Genomic DNA, 23912 nt, shown 5'->3' on the forward strand with positions numbered 1-23912 from the left:
TCTCTCATTTTTTTTTTGAATACTATTGACCCTATTACATGTAGTATCTGTTTGTATACTTTTCTCAAACTACTCTCATCTGAGAAAGTCATTTACACATCACTTGACCACAAATATCTATCTCGATCTTTATTTGTAGTCTTAAACAATCGAAAATTCTATATTAGAGTTATAAAATAATGGGTTAAAAATTTCTATCCAGCACAATTGAAAACGGATAGAAATTTTCATTCACTCAAGTTGTGAACGAAAAAAGATACAACTTCGACACCCTTGTCAGATTAAAATTTGGATGCATTGAAATTTTTAATCCACCAATGAACACGAAAATCTTTTTGAATTTTTTTAAAACAAACCAATGGGAAAAAGCACTGAAACGAATATAGCATAAAGAGTCAATGTCCCCACTAAATTTCAAACCTATGACCTTCTATCTGGGAGAATTACAGTTATACTGCTTGACCATAAAGTCTTTGGCCACCACAACAAATATATTTTTCCATCATTACATGTCTTTGTAAAGTAGAAGCTCTCTACGGGATCCAACAAGAAACAATGTATTTAACCCACACAAACAATGTATTAGTCCGCACAAACAACTCAGTTGAAAAATATTAAGATTGAACAGTTCAATTGGAAAATATTAGAATTGAGCCCAAACAACCGCAGTTTAAGAGTTACACCCAAAATAATACATTCTTTGCAGGTACTATGCATTGATTCTCTTACCTAATGTGCCATTGAATTATCCTGGGATCTTAGGACCTTAGGGTGAGAAAATTTCACTTTTTACAAGCAAGAAACAATTTATTTATGTATCAACAGTTCAACAGAACAACATTTTTGACATTCATTGACAATAAATCCAACCATATATATATAAAAATATAAAAATCAAGGGCCCAAAGGGCCAATTCTCATTGCTGAGAAGTTAGAATCCATTGGGATAAAAATTACGAGCATTCAGTAGTTAGTGAGATGCCATAATTATAAAATTAATTGAAGGAAAATAAACGAATTTCACGTGCATGCTCTCTATCCATTATTAAACAAAAAAAATGAAACTACATATAATTACATTGTTATATGATTTCAAAATGAGTATGAGACGACATAAATAAATCATCTTTATTTAACAATTATTACTTTATTAGAAGAAAAGAACCAAAGAGGGGGCCTGTATAGCAGATACTCGAGGGCCAAATACAAACCCACATGTACATATGAGAAAATGCATGGATACCATCATTTACTGTCATTGTTACCGCCACCAAACTGTGTAGAATTTCCATTCCAGAATGCATTCCCGTCTCTAAACTGACTATCGTCATCGTGTTTCAGCGTATGGATATTGCTCCCGCTCCCAAAGGGAGATGAAGGCTGCTTTCTGTTCTTAACATTGCTGCTACTGCTACCAGGCGTATTACCGTTGGATGAATTCACACTGTACGGTCTACCATTTCCCGCAACATTATTCCGGGGTGAAGGATTTGAACCTGGCATCCAAATCCAAAATCAAAGACCGTTATCAAGACTGGAGTAAACTTTAATAGTTCCTTTGTTTCCTAGAGAATAAGATGAAAATGACACTGATCCAATGTAGGATGGTCATCAATGAAAGATCAAAAAGTAGCAGCACCATAACCAAGATGAAACCTTAGAGATTTCTCCAGCTATCAAGTAAACCACAACCAAGATGAAACCTTTGCTTTTGTTGGTAGGTGCTTTTTGGGGTGACTTGGGAAACCCACAGCTACTCTACCCGAGGGTGTGCACTGGGTAAACCCAGTCTTGTGATCCTAACCTAGCCAGCAAATGACCACAAGGAGGTAAACCAGCCTAGGTTGCTCATAGATGACCGGCTCAAACCAAGAGGGTTGAGATTCAAACTTGTGACCTTGTGGTTACAAGTTTGTATCCTTAGCCATCTTGGCTGGGTTACCCCCAGTTGGTAGGTGCTTTTGTGTGTGCATGTGTCTGGGCTACAGGGTTGGTCAAAGATTTGTATTCATCATTTTGAAAGCAGTGTCAAGAGTCGAGATACTGACTATCCTCTATTCTCAACAAATGAAGAGGAAGTGTAGTTCTGAATCTCTCAACCAAGGAAATATCTAAAAGCTCCTCTATTTGTCACCACTCCAATTAACATTTTGAGCTGTAATAATTTCAGCATATCCATCTACAGCTAAGCATATAATAGGTTCAAAGAAACCAAAGCCATACACAGATTGTCACACCAAACAGAAATAAAAATAAAAATAAAAATAATTGAAATGTGAGATGTTGAAGGAGCTTCAACCATAGGATTGAGTATCAGTTATCAAAACAATGAAGGGAAGTTACCATATTGCAATGTGGCGCTTTGAGAATCCTGTACAGCATCTGATGAGCTTGCACCCCCACCAAGATAGGAAAAAGGATTCACATAAGAGACGAGTCGTCTAACAAGAGAAAAATATCCTTCGGCATTACCACTTGTGGCACTAGTATTGTTGGCCAAAATATTCTGGTCACGCAATGAAGAACTTCCTTTGTGATGAAGAACCACAATCAGTGCTTGTCGATTGAAGAGATTCAACTCTGATAATGTTTTATCCAAATCTACATCATATATTAAATACAGGAAATTAGCGCTACTCTGAACTTTGATACTCAGGTCATAACAATTTGGGCACCGTGCTTCCTGTTTCCATTATCAATACAATCAGGTTTCAGCTTAGGTGCTTATACTAATATATATATTGGGCAAAAAAAATAAAGATTATGAATCTATATCAAAAGAACTACTTATCCAAAGATTGGATACTAAAGTATCAATAGTAAAAACACAGTAAGCTTGTGCATTCATTAAGATTGAAAAACTTTGTTTACTTTTGTATTCTTCTACTGATGTAACTTAGGACTTAATACCTTGATCAGTAAAGACCTTGCGTGGATAAGGAACTGCAAGATCATAAGAAGAAAAGCCGATGGATTGGTTTCTATCAATATGGTCTTTGACTGCTCTCAAAGTGTCCATCACTGACAGCTTCACCTGTAAACTGGAACCATCAGGCAGTTTGATGTTTAAATGAACATCTGTTGATGTTCTGGAAGAAGATTCTGACACATTAACTTTCTCCACTTCAGTTTCAGTTGCTTTACTGCCACCATCCTTGGAAACTTCATTATTTGGTGGTGGGCGTTGGTCAGATAAATGCGACCCCTCTATTAAGATAGGGTGCCCATCTTTAAAATTGCCAGTTCCTTCTGCCGCATCAAATGATTTTTCCACCTTTGCAATCACAGGGACAGCAGAGTTGTTACTTTCACCACTTCCAGATTGAACAGTAGAAGCTAAACTAGGAGATAATGTGTCAACTGGAATGGAATTCATGTCCTGTCATACGATAAAATTTGGGGGATCATCAAAATTCTATCCTTAGTTTATCTACATACTAGATAGAATACTAGATGTCGAGTTTATCTCAACCCTACATACAAAAACCTCTACCTTCACAGGGGTCTGAGAGTCCATAGATGGTCTAGCCTCAAGAGACTCTGCTTCCTTCACTTTGGTCTGAGAGTCCATAGATGGTCCAGGCACAACCGCCTCTGCTTCTATTTCTGATGAAGGTGGTGGTGGAACATTTTCCCTCGATGAACTGCCCTGCTCAGGTGAGGCAGAATTCAAAGTTCCAGGAGATGATTCAGCCTTAGAGGCAAGTGCAGCAGTCAACAGTGTCTCCTGCAATCATAACAATTTTAATTGTACAAAAACGTGTAGAATAAACAAAGATTGGAAATGCAGGATCTTCATACACTATAATCAGAACATCTTTTCAACATTGTACACACCATTGATACCAACTTTTTCTTTTTAATTTCTACTTAAGTATATATTTCCTCCAAAGACTATCTTCCAAGACCCTATAGGCTATCGTGTGTCGCTGTGTGTGTGTGCGATAAATATACAAAGGGTCCAAATTGCATTATTTTGGGGAGCTAAAATCAAGGAATTATAGATTGATTGATTATCTTTGATTGATGCTTGCCTTTTGTTTTTAAATATTTTTATAGATTATAAATAACACATTCTCTTAGAAAGCAGATATGATGTGATTAGTAAGAAATAATCAACAATAAAGCTGAGGGTAAGAGTCATTTCTTGCTGGAGAGTACAGAGAGTTGCAGCTCTTCTAGTTATTTCTACTTTGCAATACAAATTCTGATTGCTTTCAATTAAAATTCCTTTTGCTGCCTCTTTACTCCATCAGTGTGTATGTGTAAAGTGGGGTGTTGCATAAGGGAAGAATAGAAGTCTGCAGACATATGGCATACTATTAGCAATGTCTTTATTCTTCAACCATACGATGGCATCCCATCATCACAAAATTCCTAACAAGAAGCCAAGGTTAAAGAAACATGTACTTGGGATTTGGGAATGATGAGTGGTAAGTTCTATCTACATTAGTACCACAAACCTAAAACTCTGGCAGACCATTTTGCACTGCCTAAATGGAAATAGATACTCTTTTTCTTATTCATAGGAAAATGCAAAAATCTTAAATTCTCTGCTTTATTAACTATACATAATAGGAAAGTGGAAACATTTTAACTAGCTCATCAAACTGGCAATAGAAACATGCACTATGAAGACTGCAAGAGGACTCAGAAACGCTTTTGCACACTATCCAGAAGACCATACCACATCCTCCACCAATAAGATACAAAAATGAACATTAATATTAGACTGCAAGAGGACTAACAAACCCCTACCTGAATATGAAGACTTAGCCATGCCTTTTCTAAGCTGGATGCTAGAACGTCTGCAGCAACAAAGCCCTCTAGAGAGACATTTTTAAAAAAATTAAAATGAATTAAGTGCTGCATGACAAATATTTAAAATCCAGCCAGGGAATATCCTAAAGTTCCATCTCAAACTAAAGATAAAAAAAAAAATTAAAATGATAATAGCAAATAGATAAATCTCACCATGTTGCCATAGTTGTACGCCATTGTATCCAATAGCAGTTATACATGGGGCAGCTTTCTGTGGATCTGTAATTTTGATGAAAGGAAAGCTCTATACCCTTGATGCACATGAAAGCAATATCTTTTTCATGAAAACCCATCCCACTCAAACTTCTATGATAATAGAAAATTGATTGAAAACCAATGATTCAGAAAGTATGAGAACTATCACACAGCCTTTATGTATTTATAGGCCAATATATATATTTCCTATGTTAACTAGGATTACCTAAATTTTGTTCAATCTCTAATTCTAAGGGATTACAACCAATAATGCTAAATATGAAGAATATTGTGATTTGTGTTATTCAACTTGTAATTACCAGTTCAAGGAACAGCTTTGCAGTAATGTACATTGTCCCAAAAAATGAAAATGACAATAACAATAAAATCAATTTTGTAAATGTAAGATTTTTTTATAAGTAAATTATATATCTATACACCCATCCACGCACCCTTTTTGTACAAGCTTTTTTGTACACAAAAGTATGGCATGTGGTGTCATGATCTGATTATTACAAGACTATAAGCCCATAATTATGTGGGTTGTCATCTATTTTGGATAAAAGATTTGGTACATCAATCTTTGTAAAGAAGGAATCCTCATACATAAGGGCTACTACATGCTTCCTGAAAAAGAAAGAACCAGTAGATTCACGAATGCTATCGGTGCCACCTCAACTAAATTTCTAGTTTCTTCTCCACATGTATTATTTTATATTTATTCTCAATAGAATTACCAGAATAAATATAAAATACAGTCACTGGAGTTCCAAGTACAGGCATAAACTCTCTATCCCCCTGTGACTAAATTAATAAATACACACAGAAGTGACAAATTAGGCAGCTATAAAAGAGGATATTACTTTTCATAAAATAAAATATGGAAAAAAGCACTTTAGTCCCTGAAATAGTGGTAATCTGTAAATACAGTCCCTCAATTATATAGTTGCAAATGGCTTTCTTAATTGCTCTCTTAAGTGGCTAATTTGGTCACCCATGACAAAACAATCATTAGTTCTGTCTTAAATAGTTAAATTCCACGTGTTGCAATTCCTTATATCAACCCTGCTTTCATTTTTGACATAAGAGACCAGAACACAAGCTAAATTTAAGACAAAACTAATAGAGGGGATCAAACTAACCACGTTAGAGGACAATTAAGGATGACATTTGCAACACCATGATAAAATAATACAAAGGGACTAGATTTACAAATCACTACTGTCTGATTAGCCAAAAGTACTTTTTAATGATAATTTATTTATTACAAAAAAATCATGTACATAATTTACAAAATAAAAAAGGATACACAATGCTGAGAAATTTATTGCATCACTACTTCCTTCCACAATGTGCAACAAAATGCAATACTTAGATAAAGACCCTGCCACCTGATCACAGCAAGTAAATAGTGATAAGCGATTGAAAACTTTTGCCTTGCTAGCTAGGATAAGAGAAAAAAGCTTACTTGTGAGTCCAACCATGTAGAGGTTTCCAAATTATTAGATTCTGAGTTATCACCTATAACACAAATTTGAAACATGTGAGGGCAAAAAGGATATAGTCCATGGTTAGGTAAAGAAAAAGAAAAGAGGCGTTGAGAGCATTTTAATTATTTGCCTATCTGCAGTACATTTTGGGGAAAGTGTCTAGGCAGCTTTCGGGAAAGCATTTCATCAACAAAGTTTCTTCACCAATCACCATGAAAATGTTTTAATTTCGATATTGGTTCATAGAAATTGGTTGTAAGACATAGTAGCTTTCTTATTAGTGTGTAATGAAATACGTATTGAAGTCTTGAGTTGGAAATGTGTTACTCCATCCCAAAGGGTGAATCCCTCTGTTCTTCCACTTCTCACTCCTCTTTTCTCACTCAAATATTCATTTCCTTTATATAACAATAAACCATGAGATGCACATCATAATTTCCTTTATATAACAATGAACCATATGATTTTTCCTTTAGAATTCAAATTTCAACAATGAGATGCACATCATAATTTCAAAAACTACTATAGACAAGAATGGATAAATGGATGCAAGAATGGCTTTATAATTTAGAGCAGAAAGTAAAAGATAGTAAGGAATGCAAATTTTCATGATGATGAAATAAAAATTTTTTAATTTTTTTATCCTGCTAGTTACATAATGTCTTCAATGCACAGCTATAATATAAATATATAAACAAGCACATATACACAAACATATATACACAATATATAGATGGCAAAATAAATGGAGAAACAATTTTTTCCACCCGGGTGAAGAGGCAGGTAAAAGGAAGGTGAAGAGAAAAGAATTGTAAAATAATTCTTAGGTCATTTAAGCCAATCAATAATTAGCTTGAAGGTGACTATGGATTAAGAATAATTCATAATTATAAGCTTTAACAAACAGAACCAATGTAATATTTTACAACATGCATGGAACATAGTAGATCCAGGTTACTTATAGAAAATTAGAAACTCTTTTTCTCACCTGAGATGTAAACTACAAAAAGTTTCTTCTGCTGTTTGGCTTCAGTAATTGCTTCACCAATAGACCCCTTGAATGCAAGAGATGACAGAGACTGCTCCATCTAAATCAGGTATGTAACAACAATACCTCTAATTGTAGTCAACAGCCCTACACCAGTTGATACAATATCGAATTCAATACAACAAACAACTTCTATGCAAATTAGCAATATGAATTGCAAGACAAACTTAGCAATTCAGAAACATCAAGGAACATGTTAACACATAACTCGAGAAAAATCTAATACGAGTCCCAAGAAACACCAATGACACACACACACACATACAGATGCCTACGAGTTGTTCCAGACTACAATTTTAGAACTTGGAATCAAGTTTAAATCAATTCACCTATGTTACACACAATTCTTTTTACACATCTCATACTAAACTGTAGAATCCTCCTTTATCCACGGATATGACCTGCTTTTATAAAGGCAAGAATAGATGCCTGAGTAGAACACATTGCATGGCAACTAGAATTGCTTATGAGATGAATAAGCATGATTCAGAAATCATATGAAGATAGAAAATACAAAACTTGAAAAAGATTGACGGTAGGATATATTTAGTTATTTACACAATATTTCTTAATATGAGTAGAAAGTAAAGTACTTTGCCACCCACTAACCAGTCATAGAGAAAGAAAATACAGTATAAATCTTAGCACACCCAGACTCTCCAAAAATAGAGCATTTGGAGCAAACAACATATTCTATGAGCTCTTTTTCCAAAAAGAGACTATGGTAATTGAGTGAACTCTTAAAACAACTCTATGAATAAATGATGAGACTTAAAAGAGAGATCCCCAAGGAAAGGTGAAATTTAGATTAAATCAAATCCTAGGATTGAAGATAAATAAATTTAACTCACCCGAATTCATATACAAGACAGCACTCTGCTCAATACAAAACATGTGTGAATCAAACAAAATATTTACCAAAAATCTAAACCGCAGCAACTCCAAAAATTGATCAAATTCATTATTCACTAAATTATCCAAGTTCATCCAGGCACACGAAATAACAGAATCTACCTTAAACCCTACACCCGCAGTGGTAATCAACGGCACATAATTCTAATTAATAAAAGAAAAATAACAAAATCCAAAAGATACAATTTTTTTTTTTTGAAGTTATACAGAGATTCATACTATGGATGATAGGCAACTAAGATCAAACCAAATTCCAGACATCAATTACTAGAACAATCATACATGTGGCGAATGATATGAATCTAGTATAGTAAAAGAAGACTCACCTCTTTACCTATTCCTCCTCCTCGGAGTGGGTTTCCGTCTCTGATGTCTCTCAGCTTCCTTCCAGTTCGAGACGACACCTATTCGTTTTCCCCTTTTTCCTCACTAGGCGGTTTTGGCCTGTTGGTGTCAACTGTGCCAAGATTTTATCAAATCAAATACTCCGGACTATTCAAAACAAAATCTAATTAACTAACTATAAATTAGATTATGAGTTCGACCCTAAGTGGAGGTGTTATTGGTTCTTTGTGTTTCAGTAGGTTGAGAAAGTATATGAACAGATACTACAATGTAATAGAACCAGTAGCTTTAAAAAAAAAAAAAAAAAAACTATAAATTGTTAAAAGTTAATTATACTTTTGGTCCTTATGATTATTGGGGTTTGTTAATTTCAATTAACAACTTTTAAAATTAATAATTAAGTATCATAATTATTCAATTTTTATCAATTTTAGTCAATCCGATCAAATTGCTGATCAATTATCGCTATAATCTTTTAATCCATTTTAATTTGTTTAATGTTGAGGACAATATTGTCATTCCATGTTAAAATGAAAAGGAGAAAGTGAGAAGGCTGGTCATCCTAATATATTAATTTCTGCGACGGGAACGAGTAGTGTGTTCATTACTCTCCAACTAAGTAAGAATTACTTTGTTAAAACTTACAATCCTATGAAAATACCATTGTTTTCGTGTTGACAATATTTATTGTGTGTGGAGTGTGGAGTAGAATTGCAGTAAAGCATAGTTACGTTTTGTTTTGTCGTGTGGTTTATATATGCATTATATATTAGATGTGGAGATCAAGGTTTTTGTACTTGTGTTTTGTTATGTGGGGACCAATTTAATTGTTGATTATTGTATTGTTTGTGTTGTGTGTGTATATGATTATTGTATTGTGTTGTGTTATGTGGGAACCACTATGTTTATCTTTTTGTCGATACGTCATGTGTATATATTGGATTTAGGAATACTATTGGGGACTATTGGTGTATAACTTTATGCTTTGACTGTTCCATATGTAAATGGTGTTTGTTGCTTTACATGAGATGGAGTTGGCCTTTCATTTTTCATAAAAGGGATAATAAATAGGGTTGGTGAAGTTAAATATTTGGGTGGTGATGTAGAAGTGTATACCAGAATGGAAGCTAAGAAAGTGTGTCTACCTGTGGTGATGTAGAAACACACATTGTTATTGGAATGGTAGTTTGAAGTTACTACAATCAGATAATGATGTGATATCTAGATGAAATAAACTTTTATGATGAGGACTCATTAGTGAATTCTGATAGTGATGGTGAAGGTAAATGGCCTGTATTTAGAACTACAATTGACATAAAAGATCCCCATTTTACATTAGCCATGACTTGTGCATCCAAGCAACAGTTTAGAGAAGTACAAAATTATGTTTAATGGGAAAGAAATTCAAATGTTAGAAATGACAAAGAGAGGGTAATTGTTCAGTATACACATGAGGGTTATCTTTGGAGAATAGGGTCGAGGAAAGTGGTTAACTCACTGTCTTGAAGGATTTTGAAGATGACAGATGAACATAAAAGTTGTTCATGGGTTTGGGAAAATTCTATGGTGAAATCTACTGTGGTTGCAAAAAAAATGTTACAATTAAAGCTTGAGAAACAAAATACCATCATACAACATAAATTGCTGTTTTTGTGTTGGGTTCAAATGTGGATTAAATACATACCATTTGTTACACAGACAAATCCCACCTCGCAATTTTTCTTTGGTTCTCTATCTCTCCCAACAATATCCTTCGGGTTATCTTTTGCCTATCTCTTTGCTCAAATCATTTGTGATCCTCACCGGTCCCTGCTCGCTTAACCATTCACGAAATGAAAGCCGCCACTCCTCACCAATCAGTCAATCACCGTCTTCCATCTTGCAGCAGATATGTAGTACTACCAAAATCTTCATACCTAAGTTTACCAGTTCAGACACTGATCGTGCACTGTACATTAACCGTTTCCCAGACCAAAAACAGTGGACCTAATTATCCTGCATCATCTATTCGTTCAAAATACATGTGAGACAGCTCGAGGAAGCCAGGAAAAACTACACTCTTCCCAGACCTTACCACGTCTTATGACCTGTTACTTCTTCCGGGAAGAAGGAGAAGGGCTTGATGCCTCTTTAAACGCAGATGGACACAAGTCCCTTATCGTGCAGACTCCACAGCGAGGCCTCAAAGGTGTACATACAGTCTGTCCAAATCCCACCTGTCATGCAGAGCAAGATGTATATACCAAAACTTAAGGCCTCACATGCTATTTTCACCGTATAAGGCAAAGGGGATGGAAATAATGACAATCTAAATCAATATTTGAAATTTTACAACTAATGCACGTGCAACTGAAAAAAAGTGAAATGCAATTGATATTTTTATAACATATAATGTTATACGGTAGCTAGTGTTGGGAAATGAAAAAGCAATTCAGCCATTCAAAGGTGAAATTCAAAACACGGGCGGTGTGGATATTGGTTTGGTATGCATATATGCAATAGCTTTTAGTATAGAAGTTCTAGTTGAAAGTCAAAGGTTCAATATCGAACACTATTGTAAAAATCGGCCTGGGCCGAAGGGATTTTACCCTTAGGTGGACATTAGTAGGCTGGCCGACTAGGTGGCCTAGGCACCTGAGTCAACTAAACTCGGCTCTCGAGTCGGCCAACTCGACCGAGTGTTTTTTTGGTGTACAATGTGTATATTGTTGTGTTTTTCTTGTGGTGGTGGTGGTGGTGGCGGCAGCGGGTGATTGGCTGCTCCACTGCTGCAAACGGAAAATGACCCCCCAAAAAAATGGGAAGTCATTTTCTGGAAAATCCCCTCTATTTTCCATTGACTTCCATTTTCCCTCTCTAGCCAAACACTGGAGAAATCATTTTCTGGGTTTCCAAACGCACCCTTATTATTATTACTCGCCTGCCTACGCGCTTTAGGCGCCCCGGGTGCCTGACTAGTGCTTATCGCCTAGCGCCTTCTACAACATTGATACCAAAGCTATAGTCCATAGAGAATTTCAAACAATTTGTGCTAGATTAGGCGGGTATTATTTGAAAAGAAACAAATAAAGGAGCATATCCAAAGATTAAAAATATTACCCTTTATGAGTCAAAAAAAAATTGACATATACATACCAAAAGAGGATTGATTGGAACCCATTCTTCCTTTGGAAGCCATAGTTGCAGGGACTCTCTAGTCTCTTCAGGAGTTCTAGTTTTCTGAAAGGGCAATAGAAATAAAAAACTTATCACTATTTAAATATCTTTTGTTTCGATTGTTTTATCATTCCTCCTATTCTTTATATGGTTTAGTTATCAACTAAACAACTGATAACTGGCACATGAACGCTCATCGTTATTCGTTATCTCAATTTATTTTCTTTTTCTTTTCTTTATCACATGTGACCATATTCACATCAGATGAGCTTACATTGTCACAGAGAATTCATGAGCAACACGTAAAAAAAAAAAAAAAAAAAAAAAAAAAAAAAATGAGTTGGTTTCGATAACATTTCTCACATTGAGAGTACGACTGAACTACGCAACATAAAATTAACACGTCAAATTTCTTATAATTGCCTGGAGACAGAAAAATGTACGGAAACTTTGAATTTCAAAAAATACACATATCTAGAACATTTATGATTTATCTGTGTAAACAAGTTCGAGAGTAAACAAGTTCTGCTTATTTTCCAGAAAATGAACCAAACACACAAAGATAGTTTTCTGGAATGCAACCAAACACGAGAAATGAAAATATTTTCCAGAAGTCATTTTCTTGGTTTCCAAACACACCCTAAAGATAATTTCTGAAACATAACAAGGCAGATTTAAAATGTTACCTGTTTCGTCCCTATACGAGACACCCATCCCAGCCGATTACATATACGGTGCACATGAGTATCTACACATATCCCTTGGACATTATTCCATCCAACATTCATAACCTGAAAGTACAAACCTTAAATAATTTAGGAACACATAATGTGATCGGAAATAAAAAGAGATAAATTCCTTACAAGATGAGCCATCTTAGGCCCAATCCCTGGCAGTAGAAGCAGCTCATCCAATGTAGTAGGGATGTCCCCATCATACTTTGAGAGGCAAATTTTAGCAATTTTCTTCATGTTGCTAGCCTTTCTCGTGTAAAAACCAACCTATCAGGAAAGAAGTTGCATAAAACATTGCTTAAAAATCATGTTAAGCACAGATAGCAACATGTAGGGATGGCAATGGGTCAGGGGTGGCTACATCCACCACCCGACCTACCTTATATTTTCTCCACCCACCCCACCCCCGTCCCATATCAGGTGGACTTTTTCAAAACTCACCCCCGCCCCACTGGGTGCAGAGGTGCCCACCACTTATTATTTTATTAAAAAAATTAAAATAATATTTAAATTACTTACACATAATAAAAAAAAATTCACTAGTTATATTAAAACATAAAATAATAGAAATATTCAAATATAATAACTAAATCGTTAATTTTTTTAAAATAAACATATTAGTTTAGAACTAAAAATAGTTAAAAGTTAGCAAAAGTTCAAGAAACTTTTATAATTAACTACAGACTAGTACTTATTTTACTATTAATTTTATAGGCGGTGGGTCAGGTGTGGTCCACATGGCAGTGCTAAAAGTTTAGTTTTTTTTTTTTTTTTTTTTTTTTTTTACTTTCTATCGGTTCTTGAATTATCACCTATTCAGATCAGAACAACTAGCTAAGAATGCAAAACTGCACACCAACTGACCACTGAGTGCTTACAGGGTATATCAGGCTTTTGATGGTGGCTTCATCAGCTTTGTCGATAGCATCTGCAGTAAGTAAACCATTTTGAAGGAGACGCTGAACAGCTCCTGCAAGAACAGTAATCCTCAGATACATCTTAAGCGAGAATACCGTTTTAATAATGACATGCTTTAACATTAGGTTTCATAAGTTTATCTAAAACAAATATTACGGGAAGGTGCAAAATGCTACAAAACACTTTCAGAAGATGGTTTTGGCAGTTTAAGCTCCAAAAGTGCACTTAGCTGCTCTCTCCATATCATAAAAACTTTTGAGATTTTGATTGGAAGTTTGATTTTGTCATTTGGTGTCATGAAAATTTTGTACAACTGAAGATGGTAGGAAAGTTAGGGAAAGAAATTGCCAAGAAACTGGCGTGTCAACAATTTAGGATGTCCCCAAGGGAAAGCATTGAACATAGAAATGGATGAGAATTAATATCAGGGATGATGTAACTTAGAGTCTCGAACATTCTTGTAAAGAAAGCAGTACAAATGGTTAATATACAAGTAAATAAAGGCAGTCAAGAAAACAAGAAATGGTAAATTTTGAGCTTGCCATGTGTAACATTGTCTTTGGTTTGGCTGGACAAGAGTGAAGATACAAGGACAGCAAATCTTCTTTCCTGAAAAAAAGGACAGGCAACATCAACCCTCCAGCACTATCCATAACCAAAATACTTTATTTGGAATAAATTCATGATTCGCAAAGACGCAATAATTTCTCGAGTCAGAAACATAAAATCATATTGAGTAGTTTGTTTGAAGAAGATTTATTACCTTGGGAGGAAGAGAACTCCCGGCTTTCTCACACCCCATGGAGTCCACAGGAGCATCTTCAGAAGACCTCATTTTGTGGATTCCTTCAAGGACCTTTTCCCAGTTGGGAGGTGGTTGTACTGTATCAAATAGACAGAAATTTCAAGCATCTTCAGTTCTAATGGAATCTATTAAGATATTATGGAGCAACCACACCTTACTGAAAGATATAAATTCCACAAGAATAATGGTATAATGATATAATCCCTTACACTTGTAGTAAAAGGGGATAGATAGCCAGCTATCAAAACCGAATAATTAAGGAGAATACCCAAAAAGTCACTAGGGTTGATGTTGCCTGCCTTTAGATATTATTAGTTTAAATTATAGAAATTACGAGGCTAAAAGATGCACCATAAGTTAATCAACAATAATTAAGGAGAATACCCAAAAGTCACTAGGAATTACTGCTAAAAGAGCTAGGGTACCATATATCAACAGATTTTGCAATTCCCTTAGTGCATTAGGATTGTAGGATGTGTTCCATCTCAACTAAAAGTCTAAGTTGATAGTTGGACTGCTACACATTTATGCTTATATATATTATATGCTCAACAGGCTCCCTCACGTGTGCGGGCCGATTACTTTTTCATGGGCTTCAAGCAACACGTGGACACTAATCACTTTTTACCGGGTGGCACAGAGATTCAAACCCAAGATCTTTGGCATGGGGTTGGCTCTGATAATCGGAAAGCACATTTATGTTTATATATTATATGCTCAACATTTAGAAAGTATACCCTCTCACTCTACTATTCTAGGATGCAAAACACACACACACACAGGGATGGGAGGATATCTTAACAATCTTTGCCAATGATTCTAGAAGAGAGGGAGGAATTCAAAACCAAGGAACAATGCATTATTTCATTTTTATCAATCAATGGTCAAATAATTTGGAAGCTGCTTTTCTTGAATCTCTGAAGAAATACATGGATATCAAGCCATTTTCACTGTTTGCTTCATAAAACAGTTAAATTCAAACTCCATGGCCCATGCAGTTCCAATTCATTAAAAAATAAAGAAACAATATACTCCAGCTACAATACCTGTTTTTTGGCTTAAGGATAGAACTTCCTTCCCAATCATGCCTTCACTTGAGACAGGTGCTGAACAAAGAATGATATCCAAATTAATCAAACCAAATAACATAAAATTTCAGTAAATTAAAAACAACTCAAGTAACAGGTCACACTCTAGCAGTAATTAATTAATTACATTCACTATTCTGCAAAATATTTAGTTTAGAAGTTACTACCAAGATATTAGCCTATGTTACATTAAATTTCACAAAGGTCTACAGCATCTTGGTCTATGCAAAATTTATAGGAAATCTAGTGATTATTTCAAGCTCTCAATCCCATACTAATACATCCCTTCAACTAAACAGTCTCAGGAGGAAAGCCAATTCGCTCCATTCAAAACTATCACCAGTTTTTCAATTGACACAAATTAGTATTAGTTGGGGTCAGGTTAGCTGGGACAAGATAAACTAAAAAGAAATTGTAGTATTGTGGGGCAGGTATTCTGAGAAATAATACCCTTTTATGTCTTATTTGCCAACTAATAAGTAGCTTGTTTTAAAATGGAGTTCTATCCTTGCAATAATATATTTACTTATTTAGGATTACTCTAGTAAATTGGATACTATATGAAAAGCTATGGGAGAATTTGGTTAAAATATAAGAATTTGAATCGAATTTAGGATCAAATGTTTAGTAACCAGAATAAGTTTTTAGTAAAAGTAATCTACTTGTTTGGTAGAAAACTTGGAATTGGAGTCACAATAAATAAATAAATAAAAATTCTCTCCATCAATAAACGCACACAACAAAATCACTGCCTGTAGCCAAAAGCATCAAAGTTGCCACCTATGGAGTCTGGACAATGGCTTTTAGTGAAACCAGGAAACTTTATAAATAAAATTCATTATTCTTTTCCCCCCTAAGTTATTTCCAGTGCACAAAAAGGCACGGGGCTAGGAACGAAATCAATCATTCCTTGATTCAAATTCCACTCCAAAGTGTGAAAAATTGCAAACAAACAAGATTTTGGATTCAAATTTGATTCCAAAACACAAAACCCTTGAACCAAACACCCCCTATGAACTTTATACTTAATCAATAGAGTATAATTGATACAACCATGGATTATAATTGAACCAAACGCCCCCTATGAACTTTATACTTAATCAATAGAGTATAATTGATACAACCATGGATTATAATTGAACCAAACGCCCCCTATGAACTTTATACTTAATCAATAGAGTATAATTGATACAACCATGGATTATTATTATTATTATATAGTGGGATAAGTGGATAACCACTAATATAGGCATTTCATGGGCATGTATTACACTTTGCAAGTAGTTGGTTAGTGGGTGGTTTATATGTTCTTGTATATATAGCTACCTATGCAAATGTATAAGATACTGAAGAATATATTAATGAATTGTCTGGTGACATTCTATTCCCTTTTCTGGAGTTAGGCTATCACTTGAAGTATAGCCATTTGGAGTTGGGCTGCCACTCGAAGCACAGCCATGTCTTTTCTCCCCCCTTTTCTGGAGTTTGACTCTTGACTTGAAGAAGAGCAATCCATACAACCTCAGGGTTGTATCAATTGGTGCTTTCATTGAGAGTATCAACCTGGAAAAATTATTTCCAGGCTTGAGGAAAAAAAAAAACATAGTTGCACCTGTGGATTTGCTATGACATACGTTCATCTTTTCCAAGTTGATACTCTCAATGAAAGCACCAATTGATACAACCCTGAGGTTGTATGGGTTGCTCTTCTTCGAGTCAAGAGCTAAACTCCAAAAAGAGGGGGGAGAAAAGACATGGCTATGCTTTGAGTGGCAGCCCAACTCCAAATGACTATACTTCGAGTGATAGTCTAACTCCAGAAAGGGAGATCAAGAAGAGAATGTCACCAGCCAATTCATTAATATATTCTTCAGTATCTTATACATTTGCATAGGTAGCTATATATACAAGAACATATAAACCACCCACTAACCAACTACTTGCAAAGTGTAATACATGCCCATGAAATGCCTATATTAGTGGTTATCCACTTATCCCACTATATAATAATAATAATAATCCATGGTTGTATCAATAATGCATCTAAAAAGGAATGTCAAAGACCTTAGTGCATGACATCTACAGAGGATATATCACTGCAGTCACATTTCATGATTTCAATATCTCTCCCTGACATTAACATCCATATTAGTTAGACAGTAATAAGGCAGTTCTTGTGCTTATTCTTGGGAGTAAATATGCAAGAAGGTAGCTTTTTAAAAAGATTTAAAACAAAAAAGAGAAGATAGACTATTTCTTAAGAAAATAAAACCCAGTCCTGAAAATTTTCCCTGGAGGAGCTCCAGGGCAGAAAATGAATTAGGTGGAATACGGCAATTACATTGATGTAAAGGACTTACTTGACTGAGAATTGATGGCATCCTTCCTATAAGAAAAATCCTCGATATCAGGAAGTCCAAGAACCTGCAGCATGTAGATTGATGGATCCATTTTATTTTTCAATTTTTGTTCCTAAACCAAAAAAGAATGAACTGAGGTAATATGACTAATGATTTAGAGTACTTGTGGAGTTCATTTGAATGGGTGATATTTTAATCATGTCTATAGAAGTGACTAGCGTTGCGCTAATGCTTGGCAATATTAGTTAAGACATGAAAGGAAGCTCATCCATCTTATCATACAATTTATATCACTGTATGCATAAGAAGCTTAGAGAAGGGCTCAGAAAGAATTTCTTGAATTAGCTCATTGTTTATGGCCTTAACTCATGGAATTCTTCCTTATCTACCAATTTTAAAAAGAGTTTATTCTACTTTTGATCCCTCAACTAGTTAATTATAGTGGGTTTCCACTTATGGTTCTCAACTTTGTTTATTTCCACTTTTAGTGCTCAACTTTTTCAAATGTTCCACTTTTGGTCTTTCAATTTTAAAAACCATCCCACTTTTAGTTCAAAAATGTCCGAAATGTCCTAAATTTGTAAAGTTTCACTAAACTTTACCTTATTGTATTTTATGGCATTTTGCACTAAAAGTGAAATGTTTGAAATAGACAAGAACTAAAAGTGGAAAAAATCAAAGTCAATCACCCTAAGTAGAAATGACATCATGGTTAAGTGACCAAAAGTAAAAGAAACTATATGTCAAAGTACATGCATAATTTCTTTATTTTCATCTTTTTCATTAACAGGTTTCGCTCTCCAAAATCTTATTTTTCTTTGTAAGATTAAATGTCAACCCAAGCCAACATCAAAGCTTAATTCTTTTTTGAGTGTCTAGAATTGTCATGACTATTCTGTTTACTTGATAATGTATAGTTCATAATCAGCACTCAACAACAGATATCTGGAATAAGCAAAAAGACGTTAGAGGCTATGGTGCAGAACATACTAAACTTCATGTTCTGCTCCAATAATTATCTCTTTCAAATTTCAGCTACCTTTGGCAGCTATTGAAAAGGTGCAATCTCTTTTATCAATCCTGTATTAATTCACAGCTCTAGCACGTATAGATGAAAGTTAATGATCAGGGTGGAGACAAAACCTTAACGTTTGTTTGGATTTTTCTGGTATAAAGAAGATAGCAATGCTTATTATTCAAACCTAAGTTGAAGGATTGTTTAAGCACTTTTTGCCCATGACTATCCTAGTCATTTCACCCATGAGTGCTGCATGACTAAAATGTCATGGAATGAGGGAAATCATAAAATTTCAGGGAAAAAAAAACATAAAGAGAATTAATACATTTTGCCTTGTTCATTAATTCACAAGTTCGAGACTTTTTATTGTTTTTTGTGTCATCACAACCAATCCGAGAAGGCAAAGCTAGACTACAAATTCCAAATATTTCTTCCTCAAATGCACTCAATCCCTTCACATTTGACCAATACCAAGTCCACATCCCAAACAAATTATACTCCATCTAGTGTTTTACAGCTAGTTTCTCTCTTAGGGGAAATCAACATTTTGGTCCCTCAATTGTTTTCCAAGTGTCAATGTAGTCCCTGGTTTTAAATTTCAACCAATTTGATCCTGAATTGTTTAATATTTCATCAATTAAACCCTTTTAGGAACCAAATTGACGAAATTTTAAAAATGTGGAAATCACCATTTTGGTCCTTGAAAGGGTTTAATTGACGAAATTTTAAACAACTCAAAGATCAAATTGGTTGAAATTGAAAACTAAGGGCTACATTCCCAGTTGGGAAACAATTGATGGACCAAAATGGTGATAAACTCTTCTCTCTAAATATTGGAAGTTTCCATCAAAGAATTGTGACAAAAATGATCCAGTAGCCAAGCTGTGTTAGTTCTTCCTCACATAATGTCCATTTGAATTAAGTGGTAGAAGTGTGTAAGCATTTCAATATGTGAACTCTTCAAACCGCACATAGCCAATAAACACTCATAGGATAAACAGGGCCTTGTTGAAACTCTGATCACTAAAACCATAAAAGTCGAAACTATCTAAACAAGGCAACAATCACAAATATGATAGTTAAGAACCGGAGAATTTTTAGAAAGATAAAAGCTTGGGTAACAAAGAAATGCGAGACATACTTTTTTATTTGGAGATTCTTTCTCAATCTCGTTGGCAACAATTTCCACTGCCTTCTTCACTCTCTTTCTCCTAATAAATACGCGAAGTTCCGCCGCAGAATCCCCACTGGGATTTTCTTGAGAGCCTGAAATTGGACTCGTAAAGATCCAAACTTTACGATAGTGGGTAACCAAAAGTGGGCTAAAACTGACCTGGGTTAGGGTTGGAAGGCGGAGTTCGCCTAGGAGTTCTTGACATTTTGCTACAGAAGATGATTCGCGCGGGAACACAGGGCGCAGGCGCAACAAGTGGAGACAACGTCCACTTGAGAAGTGGGAGAGACATTTAGACCGCCGGAAGGATTTGAGCGGAGTTATTCCTTTAAAAAAAAAAAAAAAAAAAGAATTTCTTATATAAAATATGAAAAGAAAATGGCTAAAGTGTCATCCCGCACCATGAACTATAACCGATTATTTATGCCGCACCCTGATCTTTAATAACATCCATTTCGATCCACAAACTACTTATTTTTTTTCATCTAGAACTTTTCACAGGTTTCCTAGGTATCAAGATGACATGGCACCGGTTATTAGCTGATGTGGAACTTCTTTCTTGTTGACGTCATTAATTTTAATGTTGACTTGTTGACATGTCACCTTTGAATTTCTTTTTTCTTCCGGCAAGAGTTTCATCCCTTCTAGCTGATGTGGGGTTTCTTTCGTTCTTCTCCTCTCAGATTCGACACGCACGTAAACCGATATCTTCTCCGGTGAATAATTGTACGCCACAACTGACAAGGCCGTGTTCACCAGTCCAGCGGCGACGCCATAGTCGTACTCCATTACCAACCATTGCCTGAAAGTGGTACGCCATAACCGACCATCGCCAGATTTTCCAGCGGCGACATAGTCCTTCTTTCACCGCCTTCTCAAGATTTTCCAGGAACTCTGGTCCATTCTCGTCACCTGCCGCATGTGGTAGCTGCCTGCGTCGTCGACCAGTCCTTAATATCTATTCCTTTTAGTTTTTTAGTAATCTAGTCCTTACTCCTTAGTGAACTTTTGATTTGAAGAGGACCAAAAGGTATTAATTCACTGCAGAATGGTGACTGTTTTTGAGTCATCCAATCCTTGCATATTTTCTTACTTCTTGATGTAGAGTCCGGTATTAAGAGTTAAATTTTTAATGGTGACTGTTTATCTGCGTTTTCTTGACAATGAATTAGAACTGAAAACCATTGTGTATTCTTTTTTTCTTCATTTGTGGAACTTCTGTATCTAAAATTGTCATGTCATTCTTCTATATTTAAAATATCAAATAATAGAAGCAATTGATACGATTTAAGTTTTTTTTTTTTTTTTTATAAAAAAATTGCTTTTTCGCCTTCTCAAAGCTAAAAAAGTTGGGCCCATGTGGTGGCGGTGCCGTATCCCGGCCGATGCCAGTCAACCAAATGATGAATCTCTGCAAGCTCATTGCTGTCAGCACCGCGCAGCTCCTTCGGCGTACCAGTGCAGTGGTGAAGCTTCCTGCGATGAAGCAGCAGCGGTAGTAACCAACGACCTTGGACATCTCTTTCTCTCTCTTCCTTTGTCTCCCTCCCTCTCTCGTCGACGGCAGCACCGCACCGAGAACAGCAGCAGCATCCACCATCTACACACCTCTTCTCTCGCCGGCGTTGACAGCAAGTTCTGGATGTCGGCGGTGAATTTGGCGACTCTGGCATACCAGTGCATCAGCGAATTAGAAGCGGCAGTGACGGACGGTTGGAGAAGAACATGAAAGGCGAGAAGATTAGGTCATTAGGGAGAAGATAGTTGACTATGTTGATGGAAAAAAAAAAAAAAGAAAGGAAAAAATCCATGTCATCAAATTATCACTTGCAACTTGTAGGTAACCTATGAAATGTTCTAAATGGAAAAAAATAATTGGTTTGTGGATTGAAATGGATGTTATGAAAGTTCAGGGTGCGGCATGAAGAATCAGTTATAGTTTATAGTGCGGGATGACACTTTAGCCAAAGAAAATTGAAAAAATATCAAATAAGCGACTATAAAATGATATAAAGGGTGTGTTTGGAAACCCAGGAAATAATTTCTGGAAATCATTTTTCGGGTTTTGAGTGTTTGGTAAGTAGGAAAACATTAAAGTCAATGGAAAATAAAGTTGGGTTAATGGAAAATAGAGTCGTTATGGAAAATGACTTCCCCCTTTTTTAAGGGGAAGTCATTTTCCGCTTCAACCTTCTTCTCCGCTTCTCGACATCACTTCTTCGCTTCTGGACATCGCTTCATGGCTTCTCGACATCGGAAAATGATTTTCGACTTGGAAACGCCTAGTTCTGGATTCAAGTCGGAAACCAAACTGGTTTCCGGCTTGGAAATGTAGATTCTGGATTTTCAAAGCCTAGTTCTGGATTCAAGTCGGAAATCAAACTGGTTTCTGACTTGGAAATCCAGAAATTGGAAATCCAAGTCGGCGACATGGAAATCCAAAATCTGTGTTTCCAAGTCACGACTTGGAAACCCAGATTTTGGATTTCCATGTCGGAAACCAAATTGTCAGAAACCAATTTGGTTTCCGACTTGGAAAACCATATTCTGGATTTCCAAGTCGGAAATCAATTTTGGTTTCCGACTTGGAAAACCAGAAATCGGAAACCATTTTGGTTTTCGACTTGGAAAACCAGAAGTCGGAAACCAGATTGGTTTCCTTGACCAATCTGGTTTCCAGCCGACCCAATGAGTACCCTCAGTTGGAACTGCCGTGGTTTGGGTAATCCACGGATAGTTCGTGAAGTGGTGAACCTAGCGTCTCGTAAGAAACCCGATTTTGTATTTTTGATGGAAATCAAGGTGGGACGGATACACGCTGAACGTATTCGTGTCAAGCTTGGTTTTAATGGTCTCTTCTATGTTGATTCAATTGGGCTAAGTGGTGGTTTAGTTTGTTAAGGAGGAAGAATAATACTGCAAGGCTGTTGAGTTATTCCCGGAATCATGTGGATGTTGAAGTAAGCATGATTGGTTTCCCCAACTGGTGTATGACTTGTTACTATGGGTTCCCAGAGCGAAACAGGCGAAATAATTCTTGGGAGCTTCTAAAATCACTTGCACCCATGTCGGATCTCCCGTGGGTTGTATTAGGTGATTTTAATGACCTCCTTTATCAGTATGAGAAAAGGGGTGGAAACCCACATCCGGATGGCCTCCTACGCGGTTTTGGGGATGTTGTTGATGTTTGTGGACTATCTCAGATGCCTATGGAGGGTTACCAATTTACATGGGAGAAAGGGAAATGTACGACTAACTGGATTGAGGAGAGACTAGACAAGGTATTGATTACAGATGGATGGAAGGAAAATATGCCAGGGGCCACAGTCACTAATCTATTGACCCGCTATTCAGACCATTCTGCTCTTTTCTTGGGAATCCAAGAATCCCGTAGAGTGGGAGGGACTGGTAGGAGGGGTTTTCACTTTGAGATGGCATGGTTGCACGATGAGGGGTGCAGAAATGTGGTGGAAAAGTCATGGGGGAAGGAAGGCATAGGGGTTTGCAAGATTGTATTAAGCTATGCGGGGATCGTTTGACACGATGCGGTGGTGACCGTTTTCATAAGTTTGGTGAACAGCTACTGAACCTCCGGAAAGAACAACTACATTTGAGGGGGCGCACGAATCCAGCTTCACTGGCAGAATTCCAGCGTCTGGAGGAGCAGTTAAGCCGCATTGAAACCCAGGAGGATACTTACTGGAGACAGAGAGCCAAACAGCATTTGCTCAAGGATGCTGACGCCAGTACGAAATATTTTCACAGGTATGCCTCTCATCGTAAAAAGAAAAATACTTTAACTAGGCTTATGAATGATTCTGGGGATTGGGTGGAAGGGGAGACCATGA

General features: G+C 36.1%; 2 protein-coding genes across 3 annotated transcripts; both read right to left on the reverse strand.

The window, feature by feature from the left end:
* Positions 1–1106: 1106 nt before the first annotated feature.
* LOC109167929 (plant UBX domain-containing protein 11) lies at positions 1107–8960 on the reverse strand. Of its 2 annotated transcripts, none has more exons than XM_019317005.1 (10): positions 8793–8960; positions 7495–7641; positions 6485–6537; positions 6326–6407; positions 4975–5040; positions 4759–4826; positions 3494–3727; positions 2911–3379; positions 2344–2601; positions 1107–1496 (listed from the first exon to the last, which is right to left on the reverse strand). In XM_019317005.1, the coding sequence occupies exons 2-10, from the start codon at positions 7592–7594 to the stop codon at positions 1246–1248; spliced, it is 1581 nt and encodes a 526-aa protein (XP_019172550.1). In that variant the 5' UTR covers positions 7595–7641; positions 8793–8960; the 3' UTR covers positions 1107–1245. The 2 variants fall into 2 exon arrangements, with proteins under 2 accessions (XP_019172550.1, XP_019172551.1); XM_019317006.1 differs by having other exon boundaries at positions 1113–1496; positions 3548–3727.
* Positions 8961–10426: 1466 nt separating this feature from the next.
* LOC109167932 (endonuclease III homolog 1, chloroplastic-like) lies at positions 10427–20382 on the reverse strand. The gene is made up of 11 exons (XM_019317008.1): positions 20224–20382; positions 20032–20156; positions 17873–17936; positions 15471–15530; positions 14383–14501; positions 14162–14228; positions 13580–13671; positions 12831–12968; positions 12654–12758; positions 11947–12030; positions 10427–11027 (listed from the first exon to the last, which is right to left on the reverse strand). Exons 1-11 carry the CDS (start codon positions 20354–20356, stop codon positions 10902–10904), a joined length of 1113 nt encoding a protein of 370 aa, XP_019172553.1. The 5' UTR covers positions 20357–20382; the 3' UTR covers positions 10427–10901.
* Positions 20383–23912: the final 3530 nt, after the last annotated feature.

Source organism: Ipomoea nil, unplaced genomic scaffold (genome assembly GCF_001879475.1).
Source record: "Ipomoea nil cultivar Tokyo-kokei standard unplaced genomic scaffold, Asagao_1.1 scaffold3170, whole genome shotgun sequence".
Classification (NCBI taxonomy): domain Eukaryota; kingdom Viridiplantae; phylum Streptophyta; class Magnoliopsida; order Solanales; family Convolvulaceae; genus Ipomoea; species Ipomoea nil.